Source organism: Dermacentor silvarum, chromosome 5, assembly GCF_013339745.2.
Source record: "Dermacentor silvarum isolate Dsil-2018 chromosome 5, BIME_Dsil_1.4, whole genome shotgun sequence".
NCBI classification, from domain to species: Eukaryota; Metazoa; Arthropoda; class Arachnida; order Ixodida; family Ixodidae; genus Dermacentor; species Dermacentor silvarum.
Window position 1 is genome coordinate 22,383,032 of NC_051158.1, and position 24,533 is coordinate 22,407,564.

Here is a 24,533-nt window from a genome sequence, read left to right on the forward strand (position 1 = left end):
GGCACTAAGGGCAGGAAAAAGTTTTCAGTCTTTCAGCTAGGGTACTCGCCAATATCTGCATGGTTTACTTAATTACAGAAGGTGTTCACCTTCATTACAACTTTTGGTCTGCCTGTAGAAATCCTTAAAAAAAACTTGTCTGCAGAGTTTCATGCTTTTTTATTGCAAATTTGGCGATTTCGACAGAAAATGCCAAAAAGCAGAATGAAATAGCAGACCTTAGTTCCATGTAAAATGTCACATTTCTCAACTTTAGGTTCTCTGTCACGCAGAGTTTACAGAACTGCGACATTTTGTTAGTGCTGCAGAGATAGAGTGGTAAGCTTGGCCTTGCATTAAAATAGTTAATGTCGCACAATTAGCAGAGCTGAAATCTGGGATTCGACAGAACCTCGTCTGGTCGGGAAGAGGCATGATGAAAAAGGAGAACACCGAGCAAGAAATAAACATTTAGTCAGAAATTAAGATTTTTTGCTTTTAAGATCTCGCTGGCAAGATCTAGATTATGAACAAGGCTCCTGTGCGGAGCCGAAACATCTTAATTTTTCAGTAAAATTTCTCTAGCTCTTGGTCGACATTCTCCTGTCTCATCAGTTAGCAAAGTGTACTTTAGTGCTGCCTTTCCTATCTGCCTCTTGAAAGCTATTATACCCAGGGTCCATCTTGAATTTGTTGGTTGAGGTGTTCTTTGGTGTTTGTACCTTTAGCAATATTTCGTAAAGTAACAGCATGGGAAGGACAATGTAATTATGCCCCTTCCCAAGCCACTGACTCCTCCCCAGCAAACAACAGCTTAAAAGAAAGAACTTGCACAGCAGCATTTCAAATAATTTGACACATTTATTGTTGCAATATTAAAGTATAACAATTCAAGATACAAAAATAACTTGACAGCCAAAACCTGAAGCATTCCTCACAACTGCTCTCAAGGTAGGCGTTCCCCCTTTCAAGAAAAAAAAAATCGTTAAAAAAGCCCTAAGGTTCTTGTTCAAAGGCGTCCACATCGGAAGTGCAGCATTGCTAGAGCGCATGAGCCACGTTAATTCGTTCCATTCTATACGACAAGAGACCGCAGTTTTTTTTTTGTTTGTTTTTTTGTACAAGAACGAACATTGTCACACAGTCGCGTAACATCTTTCTTTTTCCCCCCACTGGCGACGATTCCCCACACTCGGGGGCGATGTTGTCACCGCACGAAAAAGGGGCGATTGCAGCAACGCAAACGGGGGGGGGGGGGGGGGGGGATGCAGTCGCACGTCTCCTGCACTTCCCCCTTCTGCGGACAGAGCACCAAAAGAACAAAACGGGACTTCACCGTTTCCTTCAAAGAAGGACCTTGCAGGAACATGTCTCGCCCAAAGAAACATGCACCATCCTCTCTGAACACACGTACACAATCTTGCACGCACACACAATCACACACTGGTATTCGCCTTTCTTTTTTTCTCGACACCACCTCTCCGAGAGGTGAGGAATAAAGGCTTCTTTGCAAGAAACCCTTCTTTCTCGCTGTGCTGTCGTGAAGTACATAAACGCGCATGTCACAGGCCCCCAAATGCATCGAACGATGCAACAAATGGTTCAACAAAGAGGAAAAAAAAAAGATTGTGGCAGAGTTACTATTACACGCACACACATACACACACACAAAAAAAATCGAGATAACACCGTTAAGAGGTCACTTCACACCTCCTCGTATGACTGTGTCGGCGTGTTAAACCAAGTGGACCATGGCAAAACCGACTGGCACAACCACAAACAAGATGCAGCAACGGAGAAGGATTGCGTCATTTCACTGGTGCCCCCTTCATAATAATAATAATGTAAGCACGCCAAGATGAGGCAGGACAACAGATAATGTCCATGTTCAAGTCTAGATGGTGACGCTAAATATTAGAGCTATTAAAAAAAAATACAGAAAAAGACACCGCAGTTTCATACATTAGCATGAGAGAAAACAGAGCACGTCACGAGTGGCCAGACAGACAATGAAGCGTGGCAGAGGGCAGCCCAGTGCTGCTGCGCTGCGATTGTCTAATTCACAGCAGGCCAGATTTGGCGGGGAATGTTTCTCCTGTGTGTATCCCAGGCCCCAGAGACAATTTCACTGGCACCGTGCTAGAAATAAAAGAGAGACCCCAAAGAAATTGCGAGGCCACGACAGTGCGACAATGCTGGCAAGATCTACCTATGAAGCATCCGTCAAAAAGAAAGCCATTAAAAAAAAAAAAAGGGCACGATTTCATCCATTGCCTTGGGCATTGTGCATAGTGTGAAGAAGAATCGTGGGGTCACGGAGGGCGAAAGCGCGCTGGGCCATGTGGTGTTTCTTCGGAAACATGGTTTGGCAAGGGGCGACTGCACGGCTAATGAGCGGACTGCTGCGACCGCTTTTGTCCACACTAAGGCTGTCCGTCTTCCGTCAACGATTCCTCGGGCAGGGAAATCGGGCTGTCGTCGCCGGCGGCGCCTGGCACAGATCCCCGCTTGAACATTCGGCTCGTTGATCCACCGGTCGCAGCACCAGTCCGCCTGCGCAAAGTTCAAAGTCGTTCCACTTCAGAAAATAAGGAACAAAGGTGTTTTCCTGAAATGAGACACGTACTGCGAACATCACAATTTGTGCATCGAGCATTTGTGATTTGGTTTTATTGTAGCCCCTTGCCTTTTACGGCCCAAGCACTTCGCAAGTCTAATGGCGTCTTCGAGTGGTCGTTTCGGAGCGCTCTGGCCGTGCTACAAAAGTAGTGAAAAACGACTTTAAAGCTGTATTACGACAATAACCGGGAATGGAAGTGATGATCCTGCTTCGTTATCATCAGAAGGACCCGTTGCTGCAAATGGCAACGCTTAGTAACCGTTTTACATGACCTTTGTAGCGCTAGCAGAGCGCTCTAACACGACCAGTCGAAGATGCCATAAGAACGTAAAGATATCTTTTGTTAGCAAGTCAGAACCATGTACATCTTCGACGTACTGCAAAAATTAATGTCGCAGTTTCACCCGAAAGGCGAACCATCGATTGCGATAGCAAATTAGTAGACAGCTATACGAAGTAAGGATAGTAGTTTTATCTACCATATAATCTCGTAAACATTCGCTTACTAACTAAATTAACAAGCATGGTGTCACACGTGCACAAACAAACGAACACATCTCACTCGATGAGCGCGGAAACTCACTGACAAAACCCTAGAGTGAGGAAGCACGGCAGCAGCAGAAGGCAAATAGACTTCGTGCTGCCTTTCGCTTCAACGTGAACTAAGCGTCGAGAACACGGTGCACATAAAGCTTTGAGCCCTCCGCGCACCTTCACTCTGGACTCATTGCAGTTCGCATTCAAGGTAGGGCCACCGCAGCTGCGCCATATGCAGGCAGCCGCTGCCGGAGTAGAACTTTATACGGAACAGCATGAGCGTCATACGGAAGTTCCTAAGCTTCATAGGGAAGCTCATGAGCATTATACGGAAGTTCCTATGGGGCATACGGAAGGCCATAAGAATTACACGGATGTTCATGAACCTAATATGTATGTTCATGAACCTCATACGGAAGCCAGTGATCCCCATACGGAAGCTTATGAAACCTATACTGAAGTTTATGAACCTTATACAGAAGTTCATTAACCTTATATGGTGGTGGTGAATTGTAGCACACACTGAAGTTAATCTATGACGAGGCCTGGCGACCCATCCTAACATTACCAGTGTAGGGAGCTTTTATACATTCTGATTTTAGTAACAATTACGCTGGGAGTGTGACCATTGCGAGTTGACGTGAATGACACAGTGACAGACGCGAGCCATACAAGCAAATCACCTCAGCTTGCTGCGCGCGGCATTCAGGTCACTCTGGAGCTTCTCGTTGGCCTCCAGCACTTCTTCCAGCTCACGCTGGAGCTTGCGTCTCTGCGCCTTCTCCCGCGAGCATTCCTCCTCGACTTCGTCGAGCTGCCGCTTCAGGTTCTTCATCCTGTTATTCGTCTTCTCTCCCTGAGAAAAATGTAGAGAGAAAGTGAGTTAAATTGCGCTGCTCAGACTTCCTTGCCCACCCTACAATCAAGTTTGCACTGACTGACTGACCGACAGATGAACAATGACCAACACTCTGCCATCAAACTGGCATAATGACTGCTCTATACCGACCGACCGACACACACTGGCATTTACTTTTGACTACCTGGCATTCCTTAGGTGAAGGTAAAAGCATGGTATATGAGCACTTTTGAACTCTGCCACCATTAATGTGCCATTGACACGGCAGGGGAGCGAACCCACAACCTCAGACCTCGTGTTTAGCAGCAGCACACACGTAGCCACCAAAGTTGAAAACAACAATACACCCGTTTCAATGGCCGTATCTACGACTGTACATGCTAATAATGTTAGTGCAGAGAGTCTGAAACGAGATACTCGAAGCGCGTGGCAGCCGGCACGCCCCTGCTGAGCACTGGAGACGCAAAGCAGAATAAATGTGGTATACAATGAATGCGAGAGCCTTCGCAACACATTCTGACCGCATTTGGTGCCCCAGCAATCGCTCAACACACTCCAGTGGAGCGAAAAGCGCCAGCAGCCATGTGGATCGAGTATAGCGTTTCAATCCCTGAGCACTGTACCTTGGAATTGCAAACGCTAATGAAAACAAAAACTATGTTGCTTGCATCTTGAGCGGAATCTCAGAATAATCCCTTCCAAACACTTATGGTAAGCAAAAGTGCTCTACCTGGGGCAACTTCCGAACCAATTTGAGTGACATGTGTCGAATTCAAGCTAGGGAACTAAATTATACTGTCTCCCGGGAGCAGACTTGGTTTGTCAGCAGTGGTGACGAATGATGATGAAATGAGCGATAAAAGTGTGGTCTGCGCACCTGTTCCTTGAACTGGTCGGCGTGCCTCCGTTCGTCTTCAACCTGCATCATGGACTCCTTGAGGCGCTTCTCCAACTTCCGGATCGTCCGCATGGCCGCCTGCTTTTCTCTGAAAACGGTAGCAACGTTACTGCACAGTTTGAACAGTTCCACTAAAAGAGAAGTGTGGTGGTTAATCCGTCTGGACTGGTATGTTCCCGTTCAGGAAAACTATTGACACTTCTTTCAACGAAAATGAAATTAAGTGAACGAGAGAAAAAGTATAGTCATTACTGGAGAAAACAAAGGTTAAGCTTCACTTTCCGAATTTCATGCTTATACTGTGGTAATGATGATGTCAGTTTGGCTACACGGTATTTTTTCCTTACCCTGAAATCAAACAAAATTTGTCATTTCATCGCTTTTTTTAAAATCAAATGTCAATATGAGATGACAGTAGATATTAAAAGCAGATGCTTTCAATATATGTTGTCACTTTGAAGCTGCTGTGTAAATTTTGTGGTGGCATGGCTATGTTGGACTAGTTCGTTAGTAAGCTAGTTAGGGCAGGAGGTAATTTAAAGCTACAGTTTAAAAATAATAGACTTCTAGAAGCAAGTCATTGTCATCACCATCACTTGGCGACTTTCACTAAAGATGCAGTAGTTTTGGGCCCCGGCCTGGAGACTGTCTAAAACAAAAGGTTACTAAGACTGCCTCAAGTGCTCCATGACAGAATGCAAGCCACCAAGGCTTGGCACTCCCAGGCACAATTCTTTTCAAGTTACCGAACCTAAGGCTGCCTTAATTTTTTTTTTCCCAGGGCGCAGTGCAAGAAATTGCACACACTTCGCAGTAACGAGACAGCTGGCACATTCAATTCAATTCAGCTGTATTCAGCATCTGTCAGATGTTTGGAGCATGGACAAAAAGACTGAAAAGGCTTGACTGGGTCCGTGCACCAGAGCATGGCACACAGTGGCATATCAATTCCATACATGTACACACCACCACCAACGTTTACGGACCAAGGGATGTGAGAAAAAGCTGAATATCTCCGCAACCTCAAAACGCAGCCTGGTATTCCCATTTCTAAGCCTCTACTGGTATACGTGAACAACATTGTGTTTAACGGCTGCGCGGACGTTCAGTGTTTTCCCGAGATCCCGTCGTCCGTAAGCGTTGGCGGTTGACTGTACAGGAGAAAACCAATCGAGTGACGTGACAAAGCCCAACTCACTGCTCGGCCAGGTCGAGCTGCTCCTCGACCTGGGAGAGGCGGCCCTCCAGCTGGCTGGTGGCCGTGCGCAGCTTGGACTTGCAGGCCGTCTCCACTTCCTGCAGCTTGGCACGCAGCTCCTTGGTCTGTCCTCTCCTGCACCAGCGCATTGTTTTCCAGCCGCTGCGAGGTGGCACGCTCTGCCGCCAGGTCGGCCGCCAGCTGGTCCACCTGTCAACGAAATAAATGGGGGGGTCATTGCGTGCGGTGCCTGAACCCAGTTCACCACTAAAACGAGAGTTCTACGAAGCGCCAGTTGTTTTACACTGACCATGGTGAACAGCGAAGATGGTGACAAAGCACATCAGCCCTGTTTATGCGTATATCTTGTCCTAGCATCTGTGCTGTTCCCGCCATCTAGGGCGCAGTGCAAGAAATTGCACACACTTCGCAGTACTTCTTTCTGGGGTTTTACGTGCCAAAACCAGTTCTGATTATGAGGCACGTCGTAGTGGAAGGCTCCGGATTAATTTTGACCACCTGGGGTTCTTTAATGTGCACTACAATGCACACACTTTCGCAGTAGAAAAGGTTTTGCAATTCAATTGCAACTGCAGTTGAAATTTGTGGTTCCGTTAATTTTTCTGCATTTAAGCCTAACAACTTCCATTAGAAGAGAGGCAAAAGAACAAAAAGTAATCTTTTGGAGATGTGCGGTGTATACCAGAACAAGAATTAAAACTTATCTCCAAGACTAGCACGCTTATGATGATACCTATGTTGCGTTTATTAGCTTGTGGCCTTCTAGCGTTCCAACAAAAGCACTGCATCATCTCCAACCCAAGAGAATGTTGGAGCTCCGGCAAAAAAAAAAATGTAATTAAAGGTAGGGAGGGGCCTTTGGATTGCTGCAATTTTAAATCTCTGAACACGCTGCGATAGCAAAGTTTTATTCAAACTCATCATGCAGTTAGAACAGCAGTGAACGTCATCCAAGGTTGCACAAACAGAGACGTAAAATGCTGAAGTACAATTAGCACAAAGCTGTAGCCAGTCAGAGTGACAATTCGGGCGAGCTGGGTTTTTGTGCCGACAGACACGGACATAGAAAGGGAGCACAGGTCCTGTACCTCCTCTTCTATGTCCATGTCTGTCAGCGCAAAATCCATTTCGCTGCGGCTAAACCCACTCAGGTGCTCGTGTTGCAGACTTGTAAGTGATGACTCACCTGCGCCTGGGCCTTGCGAATCTTGTCGCTGAGGATTTCGCCATTGCTCTGTTCTTCCTCGAGTTCTTCCTCCATGGCGTGCATCTTAGCCTCCAGTTTCCTCTTGTCCTCCAGAAGCAGCGACCTGCATTGACGCACTACGATCAGCTGATCACACAAACAGCGAATCGAACGTGCGAGACTCGGGAACAATGCAGCATGTTTCTTACTGCTTCGTGTGAGAATGCAAGTCCTCTTAAAATAAAAGACAGTACAAGCTCCTGTGCCTTGTTATGGCCACTCATTTAGCACTTTCTTGGCAAAAGTTGTAGGGGTCCTTTAAAAACTATCACAGGAGATCCTTTCTATACGCATAAGAATGAACAGATTGCTGTGCTTGGCATTCAGTGAACCAACAGGTTTGTCGATCGCACACAAGTTGCCAAAAGGGCCAGCGTCGAGCGTTCCCGTGGGAACCACATCAACGTTTGGTTCCCAAGGTGTCACCCGTTGCTTGATGTGTGGGGGCGATCGCGCAACATTGGAGGCGGAGCCCGGTGGAACGGGGGCACATCATGGGCGGGATATGGCGAACTGGTCGAAGATGGTCATTGGCTAAGAAGAACTAAAGTGTATTCCCTCGTCGAGTGAAAGAGGGAAACCAAAGGGATAAAAAGCGGGACTTGAGTGTTGTGGAGACGCTCGGAGATGTAAATGCTAGAACATGCAAAGATGTTAGCATGTAGACGGCTCCAATATCATGGAGCCCTTCTTGTAAAATACCCCATGTAAATTTGTATATAAAACAGTTTTCTGATCTCACTAGACCTCTCCTTCGCCTGGCACGTCACCATTGATGCAACTTTAGTGGCCGCTCGGACCCTCGGACTTCGCATCACCACCCACCCTTTGGCAGCCGCACTGGCGATCTCGTCCTGCAGCTCGTCCCGCTCGCCCTCGGCGGCACGCCGCGACCGCTCTGCTGCGGCCAGGTCCTCCTGGAGCTGAGCCAGCTCGGCCTCCAAAAGCTTGGCCCGCTTCTCGGCCTCCTTGGCCTGCGCCTGCAGCTCCTCGCGCGAACCTCGGGCCTCCTCGGCCTCCCGCTGCCAGTCCTTGGCTTGTCCCTGCAATGTCGCAAAGCGCCAGTTGTGGGTGTCACCACTGACAGGGCTATGCAATGCCGCGTACAGCGCACAACTGTGACGAGGCCCCGTTCTTCACCGGCCTATTTTCCCAGGTTTATATCACTAAACCCTTTGACTGCCGATGACGAGATAACTCGACATCACAACGAGCGTCATCTGGTGCCGATGACGATTTAACTCATCGTGAATTTCCAGCAATATTTGCAAACAGCCATGAAATTTGCAAGAAATTTTAGGAAAAAAAATGCGCAAACTATGCCAGGTCCTGAAAAAATTACGCACTTCTAAAAATGTTTCCGTAATCTGTCACGGCAATTAAGAGGTTAAAGGGACACAAAAGAGAAACAAAATAAACTTAGACTTACATAAAGTATTATTCCAAAACTATTAGGTAATTTCACAGTATAGGTTGATTATTAGAATAAAATTAAGGCCAAAGTTCCATTTTTTTAAATTTTCAGTTTCATTTTCTGATCTTTCTGCAGGCCAACGAAATGTGCAAAGTAAGTTTGACAAAAGCTCCTGGCTACCAATGTAACCACTACAGTCTGCTGTAGCAATGCACAAAGACATTGATCAGTTGCAGTCTGACTTGGGGACCCTCGTCTGTATATTATCAGTAGCCCATTCACTGTATGTAAAGAATGATAAACTGCAACTGAAACAGCATGTTACAATATCTGACAGCTATACAAAACAATTGGTTTGAAAGAGCATGCACCAGAAGGACTGGCCCATACAAAAGCAAACACACCTACACATCACTATGCAAAGCATTGGTCAATCATTTGACTGATGGCATTTTAATGGAACACTCAAAAGCAACAGTACATCAGTCTATGCTGATAAAATATTATTTCCAGACTATTATGATGTCTCCGTTGGCACGACTTTTATTCGGCCCGAGTACTCGGCAGCGAACCAGCAAAAGCACACACACTATGATGATGATCACACAGAACTGAAGACTGAGGATCGAGCAACGTAGGATGATGATGATAACATACAGATGAAGAAGGCGTGCGTAATAAACGCCCACACTAATTTTCCCTGCACCGTGGAAGCGGTCAAGGTGACGAACGCCGCGTGAAGGGTTTCATGCGAGAGACATGAACGGAGACATTTCTATTCATTTGACAGTGAATGGTCAATTCTGAAAGGAAAAATAAAGGCCATGCCTTCCTTTCTTGAATTACCGAGCCAAAACGTCAGCACTGGCGCACATCAGTGTGACATTGAAAGTATTTTCGCATTTTTGAGTCATTCTAGCACGGAAAAAAAGATCTCCAAGCTTGCTAGGATTAGTCTCATTCCTGTAGAATGCAATTTAGCACTACTTGACAGATAAACAATTAACCAGGCCAGAGTAGATGATATGGCATCACTGCAGGCAGGTGCAGACAAACTGTGGCAGTGATTTTTTTTTTTTTTTGCCTTTTCTGGAATACCAAGCCCCCTCTCACAGAGAGAGTGGCTCCTTTTTCTCTTGTGCAAGTGAAATCCACTGGTACAGCTGAACTTAATATTTCTTTTCATTGTCCTCTTCATGTCCGAAAGCAACACCCGTGCTATAAGAAATGTTGTAGTGAGGGGCTTCCGACACATTTCTGCCACCACTTTTTTTCATTCTACCTCAATCCTAACACAACTGCTGCGTCCGGAAATTGAATCTGTCACCTTGTACAAATCGGAGGCGGTATTCTCAATTGTTCACTTTCGAGAATACTACAACCGCTTTCGTCAGATTTCAAGTGACCTACGCTGTGCACATCTACAGCATCAACAGGCGACAGCATTCCTTGGCACACTGCCAGGAACGCTTGCGGCCTGGTGTCTACGTTGATGTCAACATAGACACGTCTATAGGCATCGATGTATGTTGCACATAGACATCAACGTATCCCAATGCTTGTCACGCGAGATCTCATGAAAGTGGTTTTTATGACTGAAAGTGAACAACTGAGAATACCAGTAGTGGTGGCAGCAGTAGTAGTAGCAGTAGTAGTTTATTGTATTTAGAAGGATAAAAACAGGAAGGAAGAGCCATCGGCATCTAACTGTCCTGCTTTCCAGTGGACACCAGAACTGGCCCACGGCCGTGGGAAAGATACAGGGTAAGAGAACAGATAGGGGAGAGTAAATGGCCACAGCAGCAGGCATCCTGCAGAGCATGCCTCAGTGAGTGATTTCTCACCTGTAGCCTCTTCAGCTGACGCACAGCCTCTTCCTTGGCCTTGTTCACTGTGTCCAACTGCCGGTCTGCCTCCTGGAGGTCTGCTTCGAGCTTCTTGCGAAGTGTCAGGGCCGCCGACCGTTGCTTCCTCTCCTCGTCCAGCTCGGCCTCCAAGTCTCGGACCTTCGAAGCAAGGGAACAGGTTCCTCCAGCAACCGCCAACCACATATTGACTCTCAGTCGCCAACACTAAGCCCAATTTTCTCATCTTTCCTTCCAACCTTTTTTGCCTGGAAATAGAAGTCTTTTGCGAACGCAATGCTAACTATCATTATGCCACATTCGTAACAGCAGCAAGTACCACAAAGTTATGAAATGTTAAGTGCCACTGTACAGGGGCACATGGTTTAAATTGACCACCTTTTGACCTGGACAAACGAGACAGAGGTTCACGGGAAGATCGAGGCTTGAATTTTCAACAGTGGTCAAACAGGAGATGTCAGAAGGCACAGACAAGTTGCTGCACTGAATGGTTGGCTTCCAGAGACATCTCGTGTCAAACCGCTGTTGATCACTTGACCTACACAAGAACTTCAGTACAAAGCTTACAGAGTTGAAGACCTGCAACAACCTGTTTGCCTCCAAATGTTTAGCCTCCAAAGGTTAAGGTGCTTAATCAAGCCCTCTCCCAACACCTCTCGCAATAGTCAACCACATACTACTCAACTATACTTATAGCATAGTTGAATAGTACGAGTACTCAACTAATAGTACTAGTGCTAGTACATTAGTATTATTACTACGAGTACTAATAGTATTCAGCAGGCTAAGCACATGTAACCTGATCAAACTCTTCAATTCATCTAGCCATCCCAAGAAAAAGAAAATCATGGCCAGAAATGGGATGATCAGCTTTGTGGTCCTCAATCAACAGCCACAGCAACACCGTGTAGCAATCGAGGCACTGCCGACACTGCAGCTAATCTAGTGATCGCAGAGCAAGGACACACCTGTTTGGCCAGGGCGCGCCGCTTCTCTTCGGCCTGCTCGTCCCGGGCCTGGAGGTCCCTCTCGTGCTGGGCCTTGAGCGCCTGCAAGGTCACATCCAGCCGCAGCTTGGCGTCCTCGGCCAGCTGCAGCTCGTCCTCCAGCTCCTCCAGCCGAGTCTTCTGTGCCGCTAGCTGGTTCTCCAGGGAACGCTTGGCCTTCTCCAGGTCGTGAACCTGCACACGAGAGTTACGCCGAGACGTGCTGGGTCATTGAAATGCGTGATAGGTGCCACAGGCGATTAAATATTACTCGCTGAAAGTAATCAAGCAGGAGCGGTTGAATAGTAATACTTTCAGCACAAATATTAACGAAAAATGACCTTCAAATATCTGCAGACTGTCATATGCTAGCGATAACGGCAACGAGCCTACAGCCCCAGGAAACTTTTTGTTACATGCCATACCAGTCCACTACGCCAGAACAAAAAAAGTGTTTTCAAGTTGTTTTGACGTACGCAGCCTCTTTTTACGTTTTCAAATAAAAGAAAGGTGCATAATGCCTCAAGACTAATACTAAGAAGTTTTTTAAACACAGCTTGCGGCAAATTTGACTGGTAAAATTGCAATTATGCACAGGAAAAAAACTTCGAAAATCTGCCGGCTTCTGCTTCAATGCACTCTTGCTACATGTCTTGTCTTTTTTGCCCGCCACATTTAGCGGGACATGTCAGCGGGCAAATCCATGAGCCGCCCAGGGCAGATGTCTTTAAACTACAAGAGGGCGCACATATCTACACTATCTGAAAACGGGCTCTCTTACATGGTCCAAAATTTCTTTGTGGCTGGTGTTTAATTAAACTGCAAGTCACAGCCAGTGGCGACACAGAGATTCGGCAAGAGACCACGAAGGAGAAGGAGGAGTGAAAAGTCTGGCAAGCTCACGTTTCTGTCGGCCGTGCCCTGCGAGTTGACGAGGTCGTCCAGCTCCAGCTGGAGCTGCTTGCGCGACCGCTCCAGTTCCTCCAGGTTGTCATTGCGCTCCTCCAGCTCCCGCGTCAGGGCCAGGATGCGCGTCTCCTTCTCGCGCCACTCGCGCTCGGCCGTGTCCCGCTCGGCCGCCAGCCGCTCGGACACCGCCTTCTCCTCGGCCAGCAGCTGGTCGAACTTGCGCTGCTTCTTCTCCAGCTTCGGACACCTGCGGTCAAGAAAGAGCAAGGGCGATTTGAAAACTTTGTGGCACCAACAGCATCAAAATTTTCAATTTGTGAACGGTTTCTCGGACGCGGTACGATCTTAAAAAAACAAGCGTCTGGCTGGGCTGTACACTGTAGAGTTTCCCACTAAAATTACTAGGGGGAGCTCTGGCACTGTAACTGTTCAGCTACCGTGGGAATGATGCTTAGCACGTGCTTTAAATTGATCATAGTGCTTGCAGCTTCAGATGTTCTTGCGGCTTTACAGTAGAACCTCGTTCATACAGTATGTAATAAATGGGAGGAAAAACTTGCTAACTGGGAAAACATACGACACAATGTCACTAAAAAATTTGGTAGACTCAACTGTAGTCGACATCTACATAATGCGAAGTGTTGCGCGGGTCATTGCAGCACGAGACGCCGATGCATGCCTAACTGGTTGGGCCAGAGCTGCCCCAAATGCGCGTTGTTTCTAAAGACTTCTGCAAGCTTACGTTTGCACTCCTCGAATTTGGCCTGGGTCAGCCACTCTTCAGAATGGACGGTTTTGGCGAGAGTTTTGACGTGCCACCACTCGGCGAGAATAGTTGCGGCAAGAGATGCCGACGTGCACCGAGCTGCCCAAGACGCGCTTCGTCGTTTTCCCATTGCGTAATGTTCTAAGATGGCGACAGGAAACCGAAACAAAATTGAGCTAGTGGGCGAGGCCGAAATAAGATCCCGCCAGAGAGCAACATTATGCTCACTTCGCACTGCCTGCAGCAGGGTACGGTGGCGCATTTGGGTTATCGCCTATTAAAAGCAATTAGCAAAATGCTAATTGCAATGTAGTTGGCGGTGATAGCTGTGAATGCAACGTGCAATGACCCACGAGAACATTTCCTGGTACCGAAAGAGGAAACTGAGTACGTGCCGGCATTTTCAAGCGACAAAAGCGGGCGAGTACTGTGGGTAAGTTGCCGTGGCGGGTGCCTAACTACTCTCGATCCCACATGCCTCGCCCCTTGTTCACATGGCATCTAGTGGCCAGGAAACTCATTATACGATTGGAGTTTGGCTATGTATTCAATGTTTAGGCCGAAATATTGCGTTTTCTGGGAACGTATTAACCGGTAAGAGGCGTAACTGTATCGACTCTTCTTTCTTGTGTACTCGATCACGAACGTTGACGCCGGGACCACATATGAAATGGCTTCTTTTCAACGAGGTTCTACTGTACATACATGCTTTGTTATATCCACGTTACACTGAGTTTCGTATGCCAGAGTATGTTGCCCATCGTCACGGGGGAGAGAGGGCATCGCAAGGATAAAACCCGATGCACGGCCCACCGACCTTGGCCCTCTGGTTCTCCAGCTCGACGGTGACGTCCTCGACCTCGGCCTGGAGCTTGCGCTTGGACTTGTCCAGCTTGTCGTTGAGTGCCTGCAGCTCCTGGATCTGGCGCTGCTGGGCCTCCAGGTCCTTCTGGAGCCGCTTGCGCGCGTCCTCGGCCTGGGCCGCCACCTTCACCCTCCTCGTCGGCCTTCTTCTTGAGGTCGGCCACCTGCTGGGTGAGCGTGCCGATCTGCTTCTCCAGGTTGCGCTTGGACTCCTCTTCCTCGTCCAGCTGCTCCTGCAGCGTCGTGCGATCGCTCTCTAGCTGACGCAGCCGAGAGCTCAGTGCCAACTTCTGCTTCGTCTCTTCCTGGAGCAGCTCCTGCGTGTCAGAAAAAAAGACAACGGGCGGGTTGGTGCATTGATAAGTTTTGACCGCCAAATACAGATTGATTGATCGAATTATTGAATGAATGGGTTAAAAATTCCAAAGAAATACAGTCAAACTTGGCTACAAGAAAGTGCCTTTGATTCCCTGTCAAGATCACCGACTCCAGCATATCAAAATTCCCTCCACAATTAATTTTTGAACACTCTTCCAGCTCCACGAAATCTTGCTGCTGGGGTACAAGCCACTTGATCTACCAGATAAGAAAGCAAGGAAACTACTTCTTAGCAATAGTGGTTAGGGAAACGAAATCATTTCCTGGTTCCTGACAGTCTCAAATGGCCATAAAAGTACCAATATCATATAAAACTTGCCAAAGTGTAGCAAAACTATTATAGATTATGCTTGGCTACTGGCTTGACAAGCAATCTTTTATGCAGTGTTTGTGTTCACTGTAATGCTGCTGCATTGCTGCTTCATTATTCCCGTCTGATCTGCTTTTATAACATTTTCTTGTCTCTGCAGTGAGTGATAAAGGCCGCACCACCAAGTAAGAAGAGAAAAATTGATTTCATCAGAGCAGAAGGCTCGAATAAATGCCAAGGCAGCAATTGGATGAAAAAAAAAAAAATGGAGCCCGGCTGAGGAATCCTGTATCTCGACAAGTTCGCTGTTGACAAAACTGAAATCTGAAGCCAACATCTCAAAGGCACTAACATTGGCTACATATGCGCAGCGAAAAAAACCCACCTAGCCGACGTGCAAGGACCTTGACAAGGCAGTTTGCATCTGGTTTTTTGAAAAAGGACGCAGATCCGGATCAAAGGAAGCATGATCTAACAGAAGGCACTCAACTAAACCTGCAGGTTGGGCTCGATGATGACTGCAAAGGCAAGTTCCAAGTGGCTGAACTAGTTCGAGGAGCACCATCAGATCATCCTCTAAGTACTGTGCGGTGGGCCGAAACGGAAATTTTTAACGGCAAGAGCATTCAAATTTTAATTATTTTGTTGCAACACGAACGCTGGCACCATCTGTCACAGCTATGGCGGAAACACGATGTTCACCATAGCCGTAACAGATGGAGCTACCGTTCTGTCACAGTGAAAACAACATGTTTTCACTGGCAGCGCAGCAGACTTTGGATTTATTGAGGACAAAATTGGTTTAAGTAATGCCCACGAACGTGGCATTGGACTAAACTCGCTGCTATACGCTACCTCTGTGCAAAATTTGAGCATAAACGATCCGATGGTTCAGGAGAAAGAATCGTGTAGAGCTGGTGCTTTTACTTATGCAACATTCAGTACAGGGCATGCCAGTATGAAATCAACGACCCAATCAGTACGGAAGCAACAATAACTGCCCATGTGCCGCCATAGAACCTCAGTACTTGACAAACAGCTCTCCTGTTGAAGAACCCAACCCCTTTGCTCTTTCTTCATTTTTGTGCAAAAACAAGACAACTGATGGTTTTGATTAGGCAGATCAGGCGTTAAAAATTTTCGTTTAGGCCCACACGGAGCAACGCACCTGTATTTCGGCGTTCTGCGTCTCAAAGGCCTGAGCACTCTTGACCGCCTGCGAGGCACGTGACTCGAGTTCCTCGAGCGCCCCGTTCGCCTGGTCAAGGTCAGACTGCAGGCGCTGGCAGCGCTCCATGGCGTCGCTGCGCGCCCGCTCCAGGTCGGCAAGCTTCACCGACAGCTCCTGCAGCTGGAACTCCAGGCCCTTGCGACGCCGGTCCGAGTCCTGGCGGGCCGCGCTGATGGCCTTGATCTCGTTGGCCATGTCCACGTTCTCGGCCTCCAGGTTGGCCTTCTGCTTCTCGAGCGTCGCCTTGGCCTGCGCGTTTTGGAGATGGCAAGGTTAGCCAGAGTGGTCACGTGTGCGAATCGGCAAAGGACCAATCTTACCGCAAGTTTTACTACAGACAACTGCTGCAAAGGATGCCGGAAATTGTAGTCCTTAGCAAATAGAGGGCAACTATGGCACGATGCACCTAGTTTTCTTTTTTTCCCCACAGCAAACTGACGCCCTCGCCCTCTAGGTGAGGAGACAGGGATGTAAGGATTTCAAAAATTCTACGATAGAAGCAGGGCTGAGGAGACACTCGCACCCTTTAATATCTCCCTATGCTAATTAGACTTGCGATGTCATTATGTTAATTAGGTTAGGCTACATAAGCTAGCATTCTTATCACGAAGCCATTAAGTGTAATTAGATGCCCTGACGTGTTAGGACATCATTACATTAATTAGGTCAATTTCAAATGCACTGGATAAATCTAAGACTGCTCGAAACATCAGCAATGACGACTGCAGTCTTTACCGCAGTACCGATGCCAGTACAATGAAGTGAGACGACGCAGAGAAGTGGTGGAAATAGCTCACCTTCAACACATACGGACAGAAGTAAAGACAAGGACGAGCGCTGTCGAAGTTACGACGCGCAGGAGAGCCCACTGTACTAGAAATTAACTGTAGCAAGGACAGAGAGTTGGACGAGTTGGTTCAGATCTGCGTGTGTTGAAGTAGATGCTTTTTGCACCACGAATCTGAACAACATCGTCACACAGAGAGCCTCCTTGCTAGCAAGCTCACCTTCTTGAGGTTGTCCAGGTTGTCGTTGAGCTCCTCGAGCGCCTGGGCGTGCTTCTGCCTGATCTCGCCCACCTGCAGCTCGTGGCTCTGGGCCTCCTCCTCGAGCGACCGCTTGAGGCCCACCACTTCCTGCTCGCGCTGCTTCTGCAGCTCCCGCTGGGCCGCCGTCGTGTCCAGCGAGTCCAGCAGCTCATTCTTCAGTGCCTCCAGTTCCTGGACAACAAGACTTTCCTTAATCGAAGCAACTAATAAGCAAAACAAAGCTTTCACGTGCACTGCTACTGCCACAACTGAACTGACAAATGGCACCGCAGTACGCCGGTGCGAGCAGCAGACCCGACTATGCACTGAACACTAAAGCCACACAAGAGAGCAAGGAGAAGGGAAAGGGAGGGCTTTGTTAATCACGACCAGTGGCGTAGACAGGGGGTGACACCAGGCACGCTGGCCAAGAAGATGAAGCACAGTGTCGAGTGTACAGTGCTCAGCAATTAAAACGTGATACTTGAACTGCATGCTGGCCAGCTCTTTATGCACCACCGGTAAACACTGGGTGAACATTGAGGAGGGCTGAATGCAGTCACAGTCCATCACAAAGGCGCTCGGTTTCATTTGACACAAAAATGCATCAGATCGGTGTCTCTAGCACGCTCCCGTTGCGCGAAAGTTCCTGCAGCCACGCCCTCAGAGTGTCTGCGTTTCAATCACTGAGCACTGTATGTTGCACTGTGTAGACTACAATACCCAGCAAGTGTTACCTTAACAACTTCAAACTTCACTACAAGCTTTGCAAACTGACAAAAGAGCTGAAAACTTGTCAAGCTCATCAAGAAAAAATAAAGCACAGCATTTGACGTACCTTGTCCAGGTCCTGCAAGCAGTAATGACTAGGGGTGTGCAAATATTTGAAACTTTCTAATAACGAACCAAATAGTGTCTTATTCGATTCAGCAATTGAATCGAATAGTCACTATTCATAAATGCGAATATTTTTCAGACACTCCTTCCAATATTTAGAAACTCCAACTGTGCCCAAATAAACATAAAATTGGAGTAAAAGACTGTACATTTTCAACCCAGCGGGCATAGTAAAGACATAAAACATGAGAACTTGCACAGGGGAGCAGGCTACATCACATAGGTAGCAATACCTTACAGACCTCTCTGAAGAGTTCTGTGCATGCAAAAAAACTACTTGTTTGCTCTTAATGCTTTATTTGTGCTTTTAATAAACAACACTTCTTAACGTACTATGAAATGACAGAAACTTGTTAACTTTAATAATGCTGGGATGTGAACATCGGTTCATATTAATTGTGATAACAGCTGTTCATTATTCGAAAACTATTCTAAAAGTACTCGATGTTTGATTAGATTCGCTTATGGCACTATTCGATTCGTATTCGATTTGGTCTCAACAATCTCTATTCGCACACCCCTAGTAACGACTGATTACAATATCCCGCAAGTGTGTTGCTTCCCTGACTAACAAGCTTCGCAAGCTGGCTAAGAGGAAGACGACGAAGCCCAGTGCAAACAACGTACCTCGTTCAGGTCCCGCTTGAGCTTCTCGGACTTGGCGCGGGCCACCTTTTCAGAGTCGAGGTCCTCCTGCAACTCGGCGAGCTGCGCCTCGAGCTCGCGGAAGGCCTTCTGGGCCTGGCCCTTGGCGGCCGACTCCTCGTCGCAACGCAGCAGGGCCTGCGCCAGCTCCTCGTCCCGCTTGAGCAGCTGCTGCTGCAGCTCCTCCACCTGAGCCTTCTTCTCACCCAGCTGCTCGCGTGTGTCATTCAGCTCCGTCTCCAGCCGACGCTTGGCCCGCTCCAGCTCCTGACGCATCTGCGAGTGTTGTTTGCCAAAGAAGAAAGAACGCAACGGCGAGCAGTGAGAAACCTACTTTCTCTCCGCCCCAAAGTTCTTTTCTTTTTCCTATTGAGAACCACTGAACTGATGACTACAGGTCACAGAGGATCGAAAATAGCAGTTGTACTCGCATGATGAAATGCAACTTCAAAGCAGAATACCCCTTACGAATAATTACCGAGAGTGCTATTTTGCACCCCTATGCACCTGGTCGCTAAAGGTGGTATGGACCCCGGTAGAAGCACCAGAGAAAAATTACGCCGATCTCACACAAAATGAAGATGAAAACAACAGTGTGCGTATCAACCTTAAATTGACACAGTTCATTCCGTAAGCATAGTACGAGAACCCATACTTTCAAGATTCATGCACAGGTCCTGCCAAAGAATTTTGTTTCATTGGTTTGCTACCCTGGGGTAAAGAGGAACTGACTAATTTGGCATTAAGCACTTGAATAGCATGTTATGAGACTGTTACATGGTCCTGCAAACAGTTTAAAACTAATTTGGCATTAAGCACTTGAATAGCATGTTACGAGACTGTTACGTGGTCCTGCAAACAGTTTAAGTCTACTGTCGCCAGGTAGTGTTATTGATTTTCCATGTCACTGAGCTTCTGTGACACTCGAGAAAACGCCAATGTGAATAGCACCTACCCACTAGAGATTCTATAGAATTCAAGGCCTACACGCATTGGCTGAAGCTGTAACTACTGCTAACCAACACTACTGCTAGCAAAGTCAAGCAGATCTTAACAGCCATGGCATACATGATATCTTGTAGGGGGCCACACGCTGCAAAGCACCAAACGTGGTCATAACTTAAGTGTTCAAGAAAGTCCTTTTGCGCTAAGAATCTAGCGAAAAGATCAGTATAAAATTGAGATCAAGTACTTGACTCTAGCCCTGAAAGCAGTCTTCTAGGCTTGAGACGGCAGCCCAACGATGAGCCTAGAATCGTGTCTGTTCTCTGCTACTGCTCACTCTAGCAGTCCTATCAAGCTAGGTCTACACAGGCTAGAATTTCTACATGCACTGCCAGTCCCCAACCAGGAACACAGGTCACAACATTGCAGCTGCTCTAGGAACCATAAACTGACACCAAACAAGCATTAACTCTGATTAGCTGCCTAGCGTGCTATTGTAAACACCAAACACACACTGACTGTCCCTGCTGTTAACCAATAAGCACAACCATGCAATTGTGACACGAAAGCCAACAGTACAGAGCAGACTACTACTTAGTGTCGTGTCCTTAGTGTCTATTGGGGTTTTCACAGCTACTACTACTGCCAGAGACGGTGGTGGTGAGAAGGAAAGGGGGGGGGGGGGTGCAGATTAACAAACTAGTGTGCCAGACATTGCAGTAGAATTATGCAGCCTTCACCTAAAGTATTCAGGCCTGAGTATGTGCCCAACCAGAAGCTTGCTCCAAGCATTTCAGCATGGCCATTGTTCCGTTCACAGTTTTGCAATGCTTTTGGAGGTTAACAACACTTGTTGTGTGTAGAGAGTTGGAACACATCTACAAAGTAACCTCTATCTACAGCCAAATGCCATGCATACAGAAGTGGATGCATCTTCGTACAACCTTTTCGTCAATCATCCCCTTGGAATGCCACCCAAGGCAAGACATTTTTTTCCTCCATCAGCAACAGCATGCACATGCTTTTTTATGCACGAGGTTTATATGCCTAAGTGGCCTCAAAGCAAAACCCAGAATGTGAAAGTTATTTTCTTTGGTCTATTATGTCTGACAAGTACCCTATGTCAGTGCATGTGCCCCTTTCGAATCCCCATCTTTGCATTATTAAGTACACCGCTTTTAACAATACATCCATGCAATAAACATTGTGTAATCTGCAATTAGGATGACTGAGTGCGATGATCCATTCAAGGGCCACTCCCATAATAGACTTTTTTTTTTTTCATTTTTTTTTCATGCATACGGCAAGAGAGAACGACAAGTTTTCTTGAAAACCAGTGAGATCCTCCATGCATGCAAAACCTTGTGGTTACCGGCAGTCTAAAAAGAATTAGCACCTTTCGGAATTTATCTTGTTCCCAAACAATAACTGTCATCTATCTTGCCACATTTCCTTTTTCTAATTCTGCACGCCCAGTACTTCCAGGTCACGAACGGCATGTGCATTATCAGCATGACAGCGCATTCTTGACAGGAAAGTAGCGAGCGCAGAGTTTTCAAGAAAGGAAATGCAAGCAAGGCAGACGATTATTGTTTCGGGACAATGAACACCCCAAAGGGTGTAAACATTTCCAAGTGTTCCATAAAGGAGCAGCGAATGCTCAAGATCAAACTAGCAGCTTCAAGTATGTACACTTCTTTTACTCCCCTTTGATTCTTTCATCCCCAAGACTGTCACATAGATGCGTAAAACTTTTTTTTTTAGGACTGAACTCCCTTTCATATGCACAAACCTATTTTATTCCCCCTAGATTCCCCCGTCACTATGCTCCCGTGACATAAAAATGATGGAAGCATTTCTAACACTGAACTCCCTTTTAAGTGCACAATGCCTATTTTACTTCCCTTTGAATCCCACGTGGCCACCACCAATGCTCTCTCCGGGTAAGCTCACCTGCTGCTCGCGCCGCAGCCTCTCCTCGAGGTCGGCGATGGCGGCCTCCTGCTTGGACTTGAGCTTGCCCAGGTGTTTGGCCTTCTCCTCTTCCTCGGCCAGGGCCTGTGCCAGCTCGGCCTGGCGCTCCTCCAGCGCCTTCTTCTCCTTGGCCGCCTTGCTGCTGCCGTCCTCCATGACTGCGTACGCCTCCTCCAGCTTCTTCAGCCGGCCCTCCAGCGTGTACTTCTCAATCTGAAGCTTCTGCCGCGCACCTCCTCCTCTTCCAGCCTGGGATGAAGCGGGGGAACCTCGCGTGTCAGATTGGCACTTTGTGCCACAGCTCATGTCACAGTCCTCCGAAATGCTCCTCTGCCATTTTTTTAAATGCCCATGACATCCTGCGTAGCCTTCGTAAGCTCTGAACTTTCACATTTTATGCCATTTATTTATTTATTTCATTTATTTATTGTCAACACTCTGGAGGCCCATCGGCCATAACAGAGAGGAGTGGGATGACAAAGTTGGTGCTGTCGGTGATAGCAGCAAAGGAGGCAGGGAGGTGGTTCCACTCTGTACAAGTGCACAGATTGAAGGAGGTGACGTAAGCACTTGAGCGGCAAATCGGCACTCCAACCTCACGCTGATGGTCAACACGCAACGAAATATAAGGCAGACAAAGTACAAGCTGCTCCGGAGTGTCGTCAACCACACATCAACATCAGCTAAGCTTGTTGCAACTAGTAACAGTTCTTTGCTTGTTTGGGACACTAAAGGCTGTGCCTCTAATTTTTCAGTCCACTGCTGACTGCGCCAGTCCTTAGCTTCCCAAACTTTCTGCGTTACCATCAAAATTTCAGCCCCAGGAGTTAGTGCTGGTGTGAACATATTTATGCTATGTACATTTGTGTTTAGTGACACCGGCAAGTTGCTGTTTATGACTTGAGGCCTCCGTCCTCCATTGAACACAAAATAGCCTAGGCTGCAGCTGATGGCGATTGCTCACACAGCGGCTCTGCTAAGACGACTGCTTTGGACCTTTTGCCCCGACATGCCTACGCGATTAATTTCCTCCTCACCCAACTGAACCTAACCTAAATGAAACCAAGCCTGGCCAAGTTAGGGTCAACAGCAGTGCACTCAACTGTTCCTTGCCTAACAAAGCCTAACTTCACCTAACCCCAACAGCATCGGAAGCAGGGCCAACGGCCGTGCACACTCAACTGTTCCTCCAAGTCCTGGATGGTGACCTGGAGCTTCTTCTTGTCCTGGAGAAGCTGCTGGCAGCGCTCTTCCTCTTCTTCCACGCGCCCTTCCAAGTCGTGCAGGACCTCCTCCAGCTCCTGCTTGCGGGTTGCCAGGCGCATCCGCATCTCTTCCGCCTCCGCGCACAGCTCCGTCTCCGCCTGGAGCTGCTCCTGGAGCGTCACCTTCTCATCTGTCGCCTGCATGGCAAGGGTCCCAGAGACAGTGAGGTCGAGACAAAGGCACCAGCTGTCAATCTTGTCTTATTCACCAGGTTTCTGGTTGGCCACCTGGGCTAAAACCTGCATCCAAACAGCTTGACAAGAGGGGCCCAGGTAGCCTATACAAGGCCCAAATGCAGTACACACACAAAAGAAATATTAAATAACATAATAATAAAGGGAGAACATTTCAAATAGCTAAAAGAAATCTAAAAAATTTCAGGTAATGTTTTGCAGGTCTGCTGCTTTTGCGTACAAGACTGCCTACTGGAGCCAGTCTCGATATTTGCCTTGCACCATCCTGAAGTCCATGTTAAGTTCCAAATGAACAGTTCACGGTGTTCTAATGCTTCAAAACTTCCTGCATGTGCCTTTCAGGCGCTGTGTGCACGTTTGTGCATGCCAAGGTAGTGAATCAAAAGGAAAAACACTGATGAAAATAATAATATTTAAAACGTGTCGGAGGCATCTTCAAACACTTCTGATTGGACCAGCGTTGCAAGTTTGAATAACGTGCGCAAAGTGTTTTAGTAAAACGAGCTAGGAAGAAAATGGCTGGGTGCTTGCTCTTGGAATCGGTGTGTCATCATGTATCGGGTTCGCTTCTTTCATTGTTTTGCACTATGTTTTACACAAAGTATATACTTTGAGGAGTTGGGTGGGTGCTTGCCAAGTATGCTAGACGAGAAATGGTCGATGTTCTTATATCTGATGTTTCTGTAAGGTCCACATATTGTAAGCTTGCCAGAATTCACTGAAGAGTTGAAAATTCTTAATCCCTTCTGCAGCTGCACACACTTTACAATTCTGAGGATGCAAAAATAAGTGGAGTAAAACTAAATTTTCACTAACATAATTGGTGCCTCAAGTGAGAAACTTGGGTCACCCGCAAAAACTTGGTCACCCGCAAAAACTTGGCCGCAAAAACTTGGTCACCCGCAAAACTTTTCTGCACAAATAAGAAACACGGCAGTGTTGTGATGAGTGGCGCGTGCCTACCTGCTGCAAGCAGCGCTCAGCCTCCTTGAGCTCACACTGCATCTTGTCCATGCGGTCACGCATGGCCTTCAGCTCATCCTCCTTGGCATTCAGCTTCTCCTCCTGCTTCGTCACCTGCAGCAGGGGCTTCACCTGCGGGCACACACAGAGCAGGAAGACATTGTGAACGCTAGCCATCATCATTATCCTAATTTATTAACGCTTAAAGACCCCATGTGAGGTATCACATACCGCAAAGACGTCAGTTAAACACAATTCTCATCATTAGGTATATAAACAAAAAGAACATAGGCAAACATGAAGTTAAATAGAAGACAATGATCAGAGTCAAATAGGTATGCATGTTTCAAATAAGCGAAAAAAAAATTAATTGAACTGTTGGGTTTTGGATGCACCGAGAAAATGAATTCACGCAAGCTTGTTTAGGAAAGACTAGACTCCCGAGACTACCCTGCAGTTCAGCCATTTTTGTGCCAATTTCCACTGTCTCCTTATCTCAGTTTAGCAGACTCATTTTTTGCCAACGCACTAAAAAAACAA

General features: G+C 47.2%; 1 protein-coding gene across 1 annotated transcript in view; it reads right to left on the minus strand.

Moving 5' to 3' along the window:
* Positions 1-820: 820 nt before the first annotated feature.
* LOC119453060 (myosin heavy chain, non-muscle-like) overlaps positions 821-24,533 on the minus strand; it is a 97,923-nt gene continuing 74,210 nt past the window's right edge. The window contains 19 exon segments of the mRNA XM_049667495.1: positions 821-2,532; positions 3,820-3,992; positions 4,873-4,981; positions 6,092-6,219; positions 6,221-6,301; positions 7,299-7,422; positions 8,184-8,401; positions 10,617-10,778; positions 11,606-11,818; positions 12,527-12,769; positions 13,261-13,269; positions 14,116-14,286; positions 14,288-14,479; positions 16,019-16,330; positions 17,089-17,301; positions 18,634-18,927; positions 21,550-21,803; positions 22,736-22,973; positions 23,994-24,125. Of these exon segments, the coding sequence (XP_049523452.1) occupies positions 2,403-2,532; positions 3,820-3,992; positions 4,873-4,981; positions 6,092-6,219; positions 6,221-6,301; positions 7,299-7,422; positions 8,184-8,401; positions 10,617-10,778; positions 11,606-11,818; positions 12,527-12,769; positions 13,261-13,269; positions 14,116-14,286; positions 14,288-14,479; positions 16,019-16,330; positions 17,089-17,301; positions 18,634-18,927; positions 21,550-21,803; positions 22,736-22,973; positions 23,994-24,125 (3,396 nt within the window). The 3' untranslated portion in view covers positions 821-2,402.